Source organism: Dermacentor variabilis, chromosome 5 (assembly GCF_050947875.1).
Source record: "Dermacentor variabilis isolate Ectoservices chromosome 5, ASM5094787v1, whole genome shotgun sequence".
Classification (NCBI taxonomy): Eukaryota; Metazoa; Arthropoda; class Arachnida; order Ixodida; family Ixodidae; genus Dermacentor; species Dermacentor variabilis.
The window spans coordinates 152288633-152303779 of record NC_134572.1 but is presented as its reverse complement, the minus strand read 5'-3'; the positions used below and the strand labels follow the sequence as shown (position 1 = coordinate 152303779).

Below are 15147 nucleotides of genomic sequence, written 5' to 3'. Positions count from 1 at the left end.
ATTTTTTAAAAGCACGCAGCCACTTAGAATGCAATATTAAGAACGAACGTCCACGTCCTCTCATGACTTCCTTTCTTACAACTTTTCTAACTGTATTGCTGTTCACCTTAGGGCACATGTTGAAACTGCGGCATTGAAGCAGATCAGTGGAGAAGCGATGCTTGTTTAGTGGAAATAGTAAATCTAGCGCCACTTTCGAGATGATGATGATCATCAATCATCAATAGCGTCGTGATGAGCAACCTACTTATGTCTGCAGCAGGACGAAGGCCTTTCCCAGCGATCTCACATTGCCCCTGTCCTGCTCCAGGTGACCCCATTGCATGCCTTTCAAGACTTTCTAGATACCCAGTCTTAAAGTCTGCAATAAAGCCCATGGGCGTTACAGCTTATAGCTTCCCGAATGTGTGCATTAAACGTTTCAGGAAGAGTCTAACTGCAACGCCGACACGATTTTTCTAAGCAGATGTTGGAGACGGATGTCTCCAAAGTGGCACCAGTTTTCAAATTTCTGCTACAAAGCAGTGACTTCATTCTTGGCCTCAATTTGGGAATTGGAACAGACGCCGTAAAGAGAATAGTTTGGAAGCTATTCGGTGAATCGTTTTAATTGTAGGCGCCTGGACATTGTGATTTGTCGCTCAGATAAAGTCCGCTTAAGGTAATGCACCTTAACAGTCTGAATTGGGCAATATACTCCATGAGCTTCTTTTTTTACTTATCGAACTACCCCCCCCCCCCCCATAAAAATAAAAGAACGAGTTTTATTTTCCAATTACACTAGCGTTTACTGTCGTAAAACAGAAACACGTAAGTTATGAGCGGACTGCAGCCTGCGTGGCACCCTTTCAGAGGTGAAGTCAAGGTAAACACTAGCATCACCTCTGCTGGTAACCAGTAGCGAGCGCGGTCACTCCAGAAACGTTTTTTTTAATGACGTCCTTGGTTGACTCGAAGGACAGCCATCTTGAATATGGCACAGTGCATCAAAGCAGTACCGCAGACAGCGCGTTGTGCATGATGTATGCAAAAAACACAGTGTACAAAAGGAAAAAAAATGTGAAATGTTGTTTTATAGTTTTTAAGCATTTACAAAGTTTAGAAATATTGCAAACGCACAAATTGTAAATTATTGCACGGTTATATTTTGGTTTTGACTCGATTTATAGGCTTGAGATCAAGAACAGAAAATGCCTGTTTTCTTATTTTAGCAGCTTTGTGGGATAAAGCATTCACGGAAAATGTCTTTCACGGTACAGAAGATTTCCTTCAATTGCAAGTTTCTTCAATTTTACAGTTAATCGTTACAGTGTACGTCAGACGATGTATTCGCGACAACAAATCTGTGCTCACTATCGCGGTGCGTTAAATTAACTGATGCATTCGGGCGGTCGCCTGGCCCAGTCTCAGAAGCAGAGGAATCGGCGTTTCGAACGAACCGTGTGCTTCAAGAGAAGGTGCGAAACGAAAAAAAAAACAAACAAACTTACCTGTTCATGTCGTGGTTTTATTTCTATCACACCACAAACACAGGATCAAGCAAAATCAGAAGCACGCAAAATGACGCCGCTTCATCATTTTAGATCTTAGCGATTCCACTGGATTGACGCTATAGAACGACATCTTTGTAGGGTTAGCGCATACATTAAGCAAAAAGAAATACTCACAGACAAGGTGAGTTTTTTTTTTATTAGAACTAGAACAAATATTAGAATGAATGTTTCCATGTGTTTCTGAATGAATAATAAATCAAGAATAGTAATGAAATGATGCGGAAGGAGCTAGAACTTCTATGCGAACTCATGGCAAGCTGAAGCATTGCCATGGGCTCTTAGGAACAAAAATAATGAAACAGTTTGCGTGTTACAGGTTTCATTTGGATGGATGCGGCCGTCTTTGTCCTGTGCTCGCGCTTGCGTAAACAATACTTGCCAATTATGCCTGCAGAGTCGAAAGAAACCTTGTTTGAGAACAGTTAACGCAATATTTCAAGAACGAACGATTTAAGCGTGAATTTTAACCCGCACAGTTCAAAAAGTGGACTCCGCATCGAACGTTTTGCAACTACGAGGGTCAGTACAGGGTTATAGAGGCAGAACACGATCAAGAAAGGTTACTAAAACCGTGAAGAAGGTGAACAACTGTATTGCCTCACATCGATTATTTAAAACAATATAAACTCTACCAGATAGAAATGAGAGAAAGAAACTCGTCCAATTACGCTCTATACTTACTTCCACACAGTGGCAAAATTTAGAAAAACTCTCAGCTATATCGTTTGCAACCGATTTCTTTTTTAATCCACTTCCCGTCTGGCCTGGGAGGAACGAAAACCGGTGTGCGGGAACGTGTTTAAATCTTTCCCGGAGCCGGTTGCCGCTATCTCGAAACCTCGAAAGGATTTACACCTGTGCCCGGTCGCTTCAAAAAAGTCACCACCAGCCCGACCACCGTCTGAGAGGCCTCCTCCGCATTCCTACTTTCGCCCCTACAAGGCACGCTTGCCCACTGAGCAGATGCAAGACAGCCGTTTGCTTAGATGCCTTCACGGGTCGCCTTCCCAGAGCAGACGGCCGCGCGTCCTCGCCCGTGCTTGCACGAGCGACCACGGCACGCGCTTTTCGTCCAGGGTCGCTGAGCTGGCCAGTCAAGTGCTTTGACCCCCCTGCCTTGTCGCCGCCGCGCCGGTGCTGGGCGCGGGGACATCCGGCGCGCATCTTTGCCCCTTTCTCACCGAGCAGGGCTGCTTCTGTAACCAGGCGGCGCGCCCTGCGCCTGCTCTCTCTCGCGCTCGCCTGCTTCTCGCTCAACCAAGCCCAAACCCGAGCGGTCAGGAGCAACAGAAGGGAAAAAAAACAAAAAAAGAACGCCCGGAGGAGGAAGAGGATGCTCGATTAGATCGACTATTTAGTGCAACCATGCCGGGCGTCGTGCGGGCGCCTGCCGAGCGGCTGCGTTGCGCCAGACGTCCATTAGGCGGCGTGGAAAGCGTGGGCGATGTCGAAGCCTGCAGCGCGCGTACGGGCGTGCGTAGCGGTCATGCTGCGTCGTTATTCCACCCTGAAACGTTCGAGTACGCTGAAAGGCGAGTAAATGAAGGGAAGACTGGATTTTCAGCAGCGCTTGCGCAAAACTTTTCGTGCTTCAATTATGGGGCTTTGATATCAGATGAGAATTTTCGAAGGCATTATTCCCAGCGTTGAGTCCTTCAGCATACGGCAGCAGTATCCAATGAATCGGAATCGGCCGCTGAACACGCAGAAAAGGAAAAAAAATTGCCGGATGCATGCATATTCAGTGTCGTAATGTTGGTGTGAATTTTCAACAAGTCGTGTTTTTACTCTAGAAGTCCTTGCGAGCTTTTTGCCGTGCAGATTGCGCGTAGTCGCGGTGGAGTTGTAGTAAGGTTTAAATTAGCTGCGAAAACGCAGCCAGGCACGCACGCACGCACACACGCACGTAAACACACACACACACACGCACGCACGCACGCACGCACTTACATGCCGGTAGGATAACCCGTATGGGAGAGCGGACGGCATTCAAATGTATTAGGTATCTGTGCATTTGACACCAAAGCCTATAATTAAGTATTGTTTTACTGCTATAGGATCTGCATATTCCTGCCTTTCCTCTCTCTCTCTCTCTATCTGCAAACAAAAGCGTTCGCCCCACAATCTTGCCTCGCATGTGAACAAGGCAAGCGTGAAAGGCTGCACGCGCGCGGCTATCTCGCCTTTGATGACAAAGTCCGCCCTCCCCAAACCCCGACACCGCCTCCTCCGACCAGAAATGAGCAGGCGGCAGGCTGCCCGCGTTATCGCGATCGCGCGCAAGCGATCGCTGCGTCCTCTCGCGTCGACAAACTCCTCCACGTTCAAGAAGCAAGGTAGAAGTGGTGTCCGGTAGTCGGGTATCCAAGCTTGCCGCTCCCCTCGCAAGCTGGCGAGGCGGGGCGCAAAGTTAAGCGAGGGCGGTTTTGAGAGAGGAGGCGGTCGCCGGCGCTGCACGGCCGCCGCCGCCGGCGGCGTGAGCCGCGTGCGGAATCGATCGCGTGTGCGTGCTGCGTCGAGAGTGCGTGCATGCGTCATGGCCCGTGAGTGGAGAATGTTGACTCACGCGCATCGGGCCGGCGGCTTCCTTCCCCGGCGCAGCGGTGGCGGAGGAGGCGCGGCGGCGACAACATGTCCTCCGGCGAGGAAGCGGTGGCGCCATTTCACGGCACCTTCACGAAGGACATTCTCTACGAGCTGCACAGACGCCAACCGCACCGATTCCACTTCATGACCAAGTTCAACGCCAAGAGCGCCTCGTGGAAGGACTTCGAGCTGGTGGTGCTCGACGGCGAGCTGCGAGACTTCGCGCGATGCGTCCACTGCAAGAACTTCGTCTCCTACTCGAGCAAGAAGGGCACCGGCAGCATGCTCAGGCACCGCTGCCACGCCAAGGAGTCGTACTTCACAGGTGAGCGGTGCCAAGCGACGAAACAAAAACACGCGCGCGCGCAACACACCGTTACACGCTCGGCACATGACAATGCCCTCTCCCGTCTTCGCTCTCCTTCTCTCTCTCGTCATATGTGTGCACTTGTGTGAGTTGGTGCAAAACGTGAAGTCACACACGCACGGTGTCGCCTTCATCACGAAAGTGTGACGCCAGTGCCATACGCACAAGTCTCTTCGACGAGCACGTTTGCTCGTACACATGCATATGTGGCATGCCCCGATGAATGATGCACCTGCACGTGCAAAGTGGGTGCCGCATTGTGAAAGTGCGCTTGGGGTTTCCTCTTCCACGCGGGACTCTTCTTCTTTTTTTTTTTACTGGAGTACTCGAGCGACATATTTCGCACACATCTCTCCCCTCATATAACTTACGCTACAAGTTATCGTTGCTAGGGCGCCTTGCAACCACTACCGCGGTGTATGTCGCACGTTTTACACGTTGCCTGCGTTGTCACGCCCCCGCCCACTCTGCGTCGACAAGTGTGTCCCGAGCAAAACAAGTGCGCGAATTTTGCGTGACGTTCAGCGCGTCGGCATGTTTATCGCGAATGCAAGCTCTGGAGGGATGAACACGCGAAAAAAAAAAAATATCTCTCGTCACCGAGCATTCCCGTGAGCAGCGAGGCAGGTATGCCGCCATAGCAGCTATACATCTGTGCCGAAAATGAATACATTTTCACGTGACGAAATAGTCATCTCAAAAGCTGCATGCTACAGATCCGGATAAAATGTAGATTACACATTGCGAGGTAATCGCTGCTTAAGAGTAAACTACTTGCACCCTTTTATATGTACTGTGCACACCGTTGAGCACCACAAATAAATAAGTAAATAAATAAATAAGAAGCTTAAAGTGTGTAGTTGACGGTTTGCTTGAAAATAAAAAAAAGGCAATTTAGGCGCATGGCCTGGAATTTATCAGTACCGGCGGAACTTGACCGCGCCAGCACAGTAATGCATTCATCTTGTTTAGGTTGTACGTTTAACTGCCCTACGCCTGCTTCACAATGGTACGATTTTGCTTGCGTTTTTCGTACGTGCGACGTCACAGGTGCGACGGACCAACGGATGACCCCTTGGATTTCTCGGTGTTCTCAGTGCTGAACTTACCTTGCGAAGGCATTCGTGCATGCGCCGTATTATTATTATTATTATTATTATTATTATTATTATTATTATTATTATTATTATTATTGCGTTATTATTATTATTATTACATTATGAAAACATATACAAGCACCACAAAAAGAAACAAAACCGGGCTAGCAATTCTCAGCTGAAAGGGACACCACGCCCACCTGCTTATAGAGGGAAGAAGTAAAAAAAAAGAGCAAGAGAAGAGGAAGCAGATAAAAGAAGGAAACAAATTAGAGGAAGACACATCACACAGTCACGGACATAGTACGAGCGTTACAGTCCACAGCCTTAGTCCCATGGTTGACAGTAATTCCAGCACAGTTCTGTGAATCCCGTATCGGAGTTCAAGCACAATCTTTGGGAACGAGACGGATCCGTGCCATTAAACGCAGATCGAGCAAGATGGAAGGCTTTGCCGCTTGCTCGGCAGCGCACAGCGACAACTGTGGAATGTTGTCGCATATTGGAGGGAGGTCCCGACATTGTAACAGCGAGCGCTCAGGCATTTCGCTGCAGTGTCCACGAGCGAGCCACGAGCGAGCCACGAAGGGCTCGGCGCCCGTCTTTGTCGGCGAAGGCGAAGTGCGACATTTAACGCACCCCAGTGCGTTAAGGCGAAGTGCGACATTTAACGCACCCCAGTGCGTGACTCGAGCAGTGGAGATCCACTGCGACGAGTTAAGGCACGGCCGTGGAGATTGGTGTAGGGCACGATCCCTCGGCGACGCGTTCATCCGGATGCGACCGCCGTAGGCGGTGGCGAGTTATAAGCAGTTTAGCGTCGTCGAATTTGCATAAATTATGGTTAGTGAAGTCGAGGTTGGGCGTGCCGACGCCACCAGAGCATTAGCTGGGTCGTCTCCCGAGGTGGCAATGTGCGGTGGTACACCCACTGAAACGTCGCTGTTCTTCCCTCGGATTCGACGGGCCACCTTGAGTGCCTCACGTAAAAAGAGGTGAGGCAGCGTTGGCGCTGGACAACCGGCTGCCAGCTCCGCGGGAGTCGCTTAAAAATAACCGCTTTCGAGACGGGGAACCAACCACGACGCAGATCGTAGGACACGCTGCGGTGGCCTGACGTAGCTTTCTTAGCGCACTTTTCCGACCGTGTGTGCTGGATGGTGCGCTGATGCTGTCTTTTTGAATATTTCACACGCGAAAGAGCACTAGAATGGTTCGGCTACATTGTAGGCCATCAGCACTACCCTCCCAGGTTTGACGGTAACCGGCTGTGTTGGCTACTGCGTTACCCAGCACAACAAACAGACACTGCAACAAATGCACGATTTCGAGCGCGTAATTCCTGTACTAAACGGAAGCTTTCCGTGCTTTCTTACCCAGTGTTCGGCGTGTCGCGCTCGGTCGCCTTCTGCTCGAGTAAAAGTAGCCTGCCTCTGGATGCAATGCAGTAGCGAATTTACTTATCTCCGAGATGGTGCAATGAAAAGTGGCCGATCCTTGAACAGTGTAATCCGCAGTCCCGTCGGTCACGTGCTTCTCGTGATAGGGGGAAGAGAGGGTAGGGCGCTGCTCCGCGTCTTGCCGGGCAAGCGTGTAATCGCTTAAGACCCTTTTTCAGCGTCCTCCCGTGGCCGGCGCCATATTTGATCACTCGGTGCAGCGTCCATTGTTTGCCTCAGCTGGTCCCCGCGGCCTTTGTTTACAACGGCAGTGCAATCTGACGCCGATTCGGTGCAGCGAAGCCGCTGTTTCGGCGTTTCTCGCATATAATGTCAGCGTGAACGGCACGAAACGTTGGCCAAAGCTTTTCGCAAGACTTCCAGATATCGCACCTCCATCCTCCGCAGTGCAGTATGCCCTGTCCGAATGTTAAAAGCGTTGCCGTACGGGTGTGGCAGAAAATATTTTCCAAGACGCAGTGGTACATAGTAAAGTCAACCAGAACATTTTAAGAACCGCGGGGATCTGAGAAGAAAAGAAACGGAATACACATTCGCAATTCCAGCCCCTGCTAGATGCATATACGAAAAAACAGCGAGATGTAGAGTTTTACTGGCTACTCGGAAATTCAATGTTTTCCGAGAGCTCGTGGTCCATAAACTTTCGTGGTTGACTGTAATTCCACTTTCGGCAGCTGCATTAAATCGCGATTACCGTCATTCGCTCGTCGTTCTTTATTCTTTGTTTTAAGCCAATGGCTTGAAAGTCACAGGTTGTCATGTTTCTCGTTTACTATCGGGTTTTTGGCGCGATGTCATTTCATTGTTTATTTTCTTGCGCGATCACACGCTAATGTTTCAGTTGCGTTGGATTTCGTTATGCCTCGCTCAGAGCTTAAAATGTACCCCCATTTTTCATGTTTTGTAGTAGCTTATAGAAAATACGTACAATATTTTTGCCACTTGTTCACGTTGTGGTTCGTGACAAAATGTTCAGCTTCGAACATTCTTATGTAAAGTATGTAGATCACTCATTGGACGACATTATCTCTAACGAATGCACTTATATCTAAGACGTGACGGCGAGTTTCCGTAAATGGGGCCGGAAGTTAGTGAAGACCAGAAAGTAAATGTCTAGAAGAGCGCGAGCTAGTGGGTCTACTAAAGTTCCCGTGCTATCTGGTCATCATATGTTTACGAGAACTTAGAGTTTGACAGATATAACAGCAAGATTGTTTTTTCACAGCATAACCTTGGTTTGAGTCAGATGACGGTTCGACATTTTACTCCGGGCTTGTGGCGTAAATAAACAAGGACGAAGATAAGCTTAGTAAGACAGCAGCTACGGTAAAGCAGAGTTAACAGTGGTAGATGTGTTTTATTTTTTGTATAATCCTCCATGGTGAACACAAAACACTGCGAGCTGTGCAATTTAAAAGTACAGAAATCCACGCGAGAATGCCACAGCTGTCAGTCCACTGACTAGGAATCAGCCTTAGTCATTAATGTACGCGTACAGCATATCTAGCAGATTAAGAAGAAGTGCGGGATTCACCGTACTCAAGTAGCGCAGTAGGTATTAATAGACGTGGTAGCGCTGGAGCTCTGGGCTCATTGCGAGCATTTGCGTTTATTAACGCGTACCTAAAGCTATGCGCAAGAGGGTTGTATTCCATCGCTCTCGGAGCGCGACCGAGAATCTAATCGCCGCGGAGGCTATGCGCGGCGGTTCTTGAGGCAGCAAATGGCTAGGCGCGATGCAAACGCCATCTGTTAATAGTGAGCGAACTAACCGGTGAAAAGGGTCCATCCGCTGCAAAACGCGATGACAAAGATTAACAGCCTTCTATCATCTCGTTAAACCACTTTACAAAAGTTTGTTTTCGCATGAATTTCCAACATGTGGGTTTTAATAGCGATATTTGGTGGTGCTTTGACAGAGTAATCGGTTTGTAGCGGCGCATATACAACTGCCGTGCACCTAATGTCCTCTGGAAAAGCTGGCGGTTAGCCGAGTAGTTGTCTTTATAATGAAAGCCGGATACGTTTGCCTGCATGACGGCCTGACCACGGCCTGACATGCTACACAACTGGAGTGAAAGACGCTATGTGCACTTAGTATGATACTTCGTTGGGCTGCCGCCAGCGGTCATCGCTAGCCTTCGCTATGCAAGCCCAAGGCAGCGCGAGCACTTGACCACTGGCTGTAACCTCCCGCAGGCGTCTCACGCGATGCTCTAATCTAGCCCTGGAACTTCGTCGTCAAAGCTGGCCCGCGGGGCCAACGTTAGTCTCGATCTGTCTTCTTCCCTTCTTTCTTTCTCACCGCAAAGGCCACGGGCCTTCCTGTGTTATTAAATATTAATTAATTAATTCTGCACGCTAGTGTTTGTGCAAGCGAAACCAGAACAGTCGCAGCGGAGCTGCGCAGTAGCCCTTTGGTCATAATCAGTTAACTTAGTCCAACGAGGCGAACAGCCGCCGCCGTAGCACATGCTGCTAGAGTAGCCCACGCGTTACGCGTCACCGCGGTGGTGGCTAGTTCATTTTCTTCGACTTTTGATGTCCCCTTTCTTTGTTAATTTTACATTTTAATCAGGATAAGGTACATTTCCCCTATGCTTTTGTTGAATGTAATATTGTGTGCTTGGAGCCAACCGCGCGGTTCGGAGAGATATATATATATATATCAAGAGAGGAAAGGCAGGGAGGTCAACGAGAGGAGCGTCTGGTTTGCTACCCTACACGAGGGGAAGGGAAAGAGGGAACAGCATAGAGGGAGCACTGTGTATGCGGTACAGGCATGTGGCTAAGGCGCTTCCCTTACAAGCACGAGGTGGCGTATTCTATTCCGGCTTGTGGAGGCTGCATTCGGATTGGGATGGGGGCGGAATTAAAAAAAAAGAAAAGAAAAGAAAACAGGATAAGAAGAAAACGCTCGTCTAACCGCGAATTGGGTGCATGTGGTCAAATATCAATCCCGAGTCCTGCACTACGGGGTGCTTCACAACTCACCGTGCAGTTTCGGTACGTTAACCCCACAATTTAATTAACCCTTGAAGGACGAGGCATACGAATATCTGAAAATTTTTTTAATTTTCTATCTAAATGTGCAAAACACATCAAGAGTAAGCGGGATCAACAAAAAGAAAAAAAATATATTTTAGTGGAAATGTTTTCTGCAATTAGGAAAAAACCCTATAAACAGGAAACTGCAAGCGCGCTTCATCCCAAGCCACCCAAGGCTTCGTTTTCAATTTGTATAGACAGCTCTCATCATATGTGAACTATAGGTGTACATTTCATTTGCTTTGTATCACACGTGTGGAACCAATGCAGCTGGATATCTCCTCTGACCTTGCTTTCAAAAGACGGTGAGTCTCGTGCCAAACTTCTTCCTCGTCCTGCCTTCCTGTTCTAAGCCAACAAATGACGCTCGCTGCCTATCATTCATTGTTGGCCGAAGACATTTAGCCAGAAACTTCGTGCTCAGTACTGAAACTCGGCAAAAAAAAATCTGGTATTTTGCATGTAGCCAATACTCGTCAATAAAGGGTTATATTGGCTTCATTCATGGGTAAGGAAATATGTCCGACAAGGTATCCATTTCTTATTAAGGGGAACGCCTTAGGTTGCTCATGGGTCGTAAAATCCGATGTCCGGCGTTAGGGTGCCAAAATTCATGACACCAAAATTTATAAGGAGTCGAACCCTCGAACTTTGGTGGGAGTCGAGCCCAGGACTTTTCGTGTTAATTAATGCGATGTTAATTAAGGCACTCGAAGCCCTCGACCCAACCTGGGGATATGGGCGAACCGGCCATATCTCCAAGTTGGATTCCAATTGACATCGTGAAGGTCGAGAGTCGAACCCACTACCTTTGATGTTAATTACGGCGAAGGTAATTAAGGCACTGTAAGCGACGACCCTTGGTGGAGGCGAGTCAGCGACATTTAGAGATAATTAAGGCGAAGTTATTTAAGGCACATCCAATTAAGGCGTAATTATTTAAGAGACTCGAACCCACCACATTTGGTGGGAGAAAACAAAGGCGCTATAATATAAAGCTGTTCCAAACTTTTATATTCGAATTTTGCAATCGGCCGTCCGCGATTAGTCAAAAACTTTTTTGAACCACCCCCACTTCGCCCGTCTGTCAAGCGACGGCACGAAAACCGCGATAGCTCCTCATCTGATATGATGCGTACACACTGATTATGCATGATTGGACCGAACAAAACAAAAATGGTTATTTCTTATTCGACGAGTTTTCGTCATTGACCCTCGGCTATTGGTCAAACGTTTTCGATCGGGCTGCACCCACTTCACCTGCCGGTCACGCGACGTCACAAAACCGCAAAAACTCACCGCGTCAGAGTGACGTGTACGCGTTAAAGATGCATTAATGTGCCAAACAAAGCTGACATTTTTTTTTTCTGAATAGCAGCAGGCTGCCCCGTTCCGAAAGGAATAAAAGATGGCTGCCGCCGATCGCTCAGGCACTGTCTAGTCGCACTGCCGGCATGGCAGTCGGCATGGGTTTATTTGCGTATAATAAAATTTATTGCGTGGCCGTGTAACGTTATCCACCACTTTCGGCACGTTTATGACCTCGCTCTGCCAACTCCTCTTTGCTGAGGATCTGTTTTAGCGGCATTATTAACCTTCCGTTGCATGCCGCCGCGATTTTAGACAAGCCACCGCAAGCTAAGTAAGAGAAAGCAGACCAATCGCAGACGCCGGCACCGCCCTCATCATGCGATTATGGATTTTCAGTGCACTGGCAGGCGCCATCTAATCTCTCTCTACTTGAGCGTGCTCCTCGCCTCTTGTCAGCCAATTAGATAAGACAAGCCGCTCAGTGTAGGCAATGTTATTCGTTTTTAAATGACCTCCTATGAGCGAGGAGAGCGTTTGATTGGTCAGTTCAGGCAACCCTGCGGGTCACCGCCCGATGCTTGGGTCGGTGGTTGCGCAAATTTGACGTCAGGAGATTGGTATATAAACATATAGGAATAGTTTTACGTTATAGGGCCCCTATATAGTAACAGGAAGTAACAACGCATTCAAATGAAAATGTCAAGTAATGTAATGAACGTTTCGTGAGCGGGCAAGCTTTCGCCTCCATCCTCTTTAGCGCATGCTAGAGTGCCTGCCAATTTTCTTTTGTTTTCGTTTTTTCTCTTTCTGTGTTTTTCCTTTTTTACTTCTTTTTTTTTGCAATAGCAGGAGTACATGCGGGTTGTTTTGCGCACACCTGTACGGGCGCGTGACCTGCTGCGGTGGCTTAGCTGCTATAGTGTTGCGCTGCTAAGCACGATGTCGCGGGATCGAATCCCGGCCACATTTCGATGGGGGCGAAATGCAGAAACGCCCGTGTTCCTGTGCATTGGGGGCACGTTAAAGATCCCCACGTTGTCAAAAATAATCCGGAGTACCCGCACTACGGCATTCCTCATAACCAAATCGTGGTTTTTGGCACGTAACACCCCAGAATTCATTCATGTGACGGGCCTGCGGTGTAATGATGTACCGGGTGTCTCCTTTTCCCTCCCTGCAGAGCCCTAACTACTTGTCGCACTTGGGTGTGGAAGAGCCCGTGCACTGCGATGCAGTGTCTGATAGAAAAGAAAAAAAAACAGATAAACGCAATCTGGTGGTGCGGCGTTACGAGCCGGCCAGGGCAGGTTGCCGGAACGCAACCTGCCCGCTTACAGTAGCAATGAATCTGTTCTCCTGCGTTCTTTTTTTTTGTGTGTGTGCACGTAATTAGGCGGCGACAGTGATACTCCATAGCGATGAAATGCGCTCGTCGGGTGCGAGCACTAGGTGCACCTGCACACACATACACACGCACTTCTCAAGTGTTCGGGGATCCGGGTTCAGTTCGTAGGGAACTACCGCTCAACTTGCTCCGGGGTATGCGTATGGAAAGTGCGAAAACGGTTATAAATGCATCAGTTTTTATGCATAATACGCCTGACAGGCAAGATTGGCTTCGGCTGCTTGGACTTCTTGGTACTAGAGGAAAAAAATTGGGGCACTCTCCTCTTACCTGCCCCTTACCCCTTTATCATCCCTCAAGCGCTGCCCCTTACACGAGCCTATCTTTCTTGCTGCAGTGAGTTTGATACCTTAAAAGTCAGAGTCCTTATTCGCAAAGCCCCCTCGCGATAGCAATGTTCGTAATAAAAAAATTTCAGCCAATCGCGATACTTGGAATATTATGGGCCAAGCCGGCCAGCCAATGGCAAAGAACGCTTACGAATGAAAAATATTTGCGAATACAGCACCAAATCTTTAGCACGGGATGCCTAACGCGAAGCCCATAGTAGCGTTTTTTGAAACGCTCTAGCTAGTGTTACACTCTGAGAGAGAGCACGCTACTGCGGATGGATAGGATTTATCTATTTATTTCTACATACCGTATTTATTCGCGTATAACCCGCACCAAAATGTGAGAAAACGCGTTTAAAAAGTGGGGGTGCGGGTTATCTGCGAATTTTTTCCTTGGGAGGGGGGGGGGGTCGGCTTCACCGCAATGTGCGGCAGCCTCCCCGTGTAGTCCGCCATCCCCATCGTCATCGACGCTTGTCAAGCCGATGAAGGGCCAACGAAAGGCCAGCATTGTTGAGCCTCGCGTTAGGCGCTGTTTAGTGTACTTACCCCAGTTTGCACTGTTTGCCTGCTTTGTTTTGGCATCATGAGTGCGACTCGACGGCAGTGTTTCACAGCGAAAGAGAAGCTAAAGATTATAGCCGCTGCCGAAGAAATCGGCAACAGAGCTGCTGCAAGACAGCATGACGTCGACGAGTCGTGCATTCGCGACTGGAGGAAGAAAAAAGAGAGTCTCGAAGCAACGAACCGGAACAGGCGAGCGTTTCGGGGTCCGAATACTGGCGCGTACCCCCACCTCGAGACGCAGCTTGCGAAGTTCATTGAGGAGCAGAGAAGTCGTGGCCACGCTGTTTCGACTGAGATGACGCAAATGGAAGCCCTGAAGTTGGCCCGGGAATTGAACATTCCACGTGAGTTTCGTGCAAGCCGTGGATGGCTTCAGCGCTTCATGCGAAGACATGGATTTTCTATGCGGCGGCGAACAACCATGTGCCAGCGGCTTCCTGAAGCCTACGAGGAAAAGTTGTTGAACTTTCAACGATATGTGATCGCACTTCGGAAGGAGCACAGCTATTTGCTGTCTCAGGTGGGAAATGCTGATCAAACACCTGTGTACTTTGAGATGCCGATGGACACGACCATGGAAAAAAAGGGCTCCAAATCAGTCAGCGTGCTGACCGGCGGAAATGCCAAGCTGCGCTGCACAGTCATGCTATGCGCTTTGGCTGACGGTACGAAACTGCGCCCGTATGTGATTTTCAAACGCAAGACGCTACCTAGCATTCCACTGCCCCCAGGAATCGTTGTGCGTGCGGAAGAAAATTCGTGGATGAACAGTGGCCTAGTCGGTGACTGGCTTCGAGTAATCTGGGAGCGAAGACCAGGTGCCTTGCTGGCACGCCGGTCGATGCTCGTACTAGATTCCTTCAGAGGCCACTGCACTGATGCGGTGAAGGCTCGCCTTGCCGAGACCAGCACCGACCTCGTCATAATACCTGGCGGCATGACGTCCATGCTACAGCCACTCGACGTGTGCCTGAACAAGCCGTTCAAGGCACACGTGAAGCGGCTGTATGCCCAGTGGATGGCCGACGGCATGTACGCCCTCACACCGACGGGACGCGTGCGAAGGCCTGATATTCCATTGCTGTGCCAGTGGATCGTGGATGCGTGGAAAGCGATACCGGCCGATTTGGTGCGCAAAAGCTTTAAAAAATGTGCGATCAGTAATAGTCTGGATGGTTCCGAGGACGACTACGTCTTTGAGAGTGGCGATGAAGCCTCGGATGGCAGTAGTGAGAGCGGCGACGATTAAGAATCGGATAACCAGTGACGTGGTGGCGGTCGTTTGAATAAATGTTCTGAAAACGAAATGATCACTGAGTGTGAGTTGCATCTTTCTAGCGCTAATTTTTTTTTTTTTTCAGGTAAACGTGCGGGTTATACGCGAGTTTTTTTTTTTTTTTTCCCGCCGAGTTCAAAGTTAG

General features: G+C 48.9%; 1 protein-coding gene across 2 annotated transcripts in view; it reads left to right on the top strand.

The window, feature by feature from the left end:
- The first annotated feature begins 4184 nt into the window (after positions 1–4184).
- Positions 4185–15147, top strand: part of BEAF-32 (Boundary element-associated factor of 32kD) — a 70131-nt gene continuing 59168 nt past the window's right edge. For both annotated transcript variants that reach the window (XM_075693644.1, XM_075693643.1), the window contains exon 1: positions 4185–4464. In XM_075693644.1, the coding sequence (XP_075549759.1) occupies positions 4185–4464 (280 nt within the window). The remainder of the gene's footprint in view (positions 4465–15147) is intronic.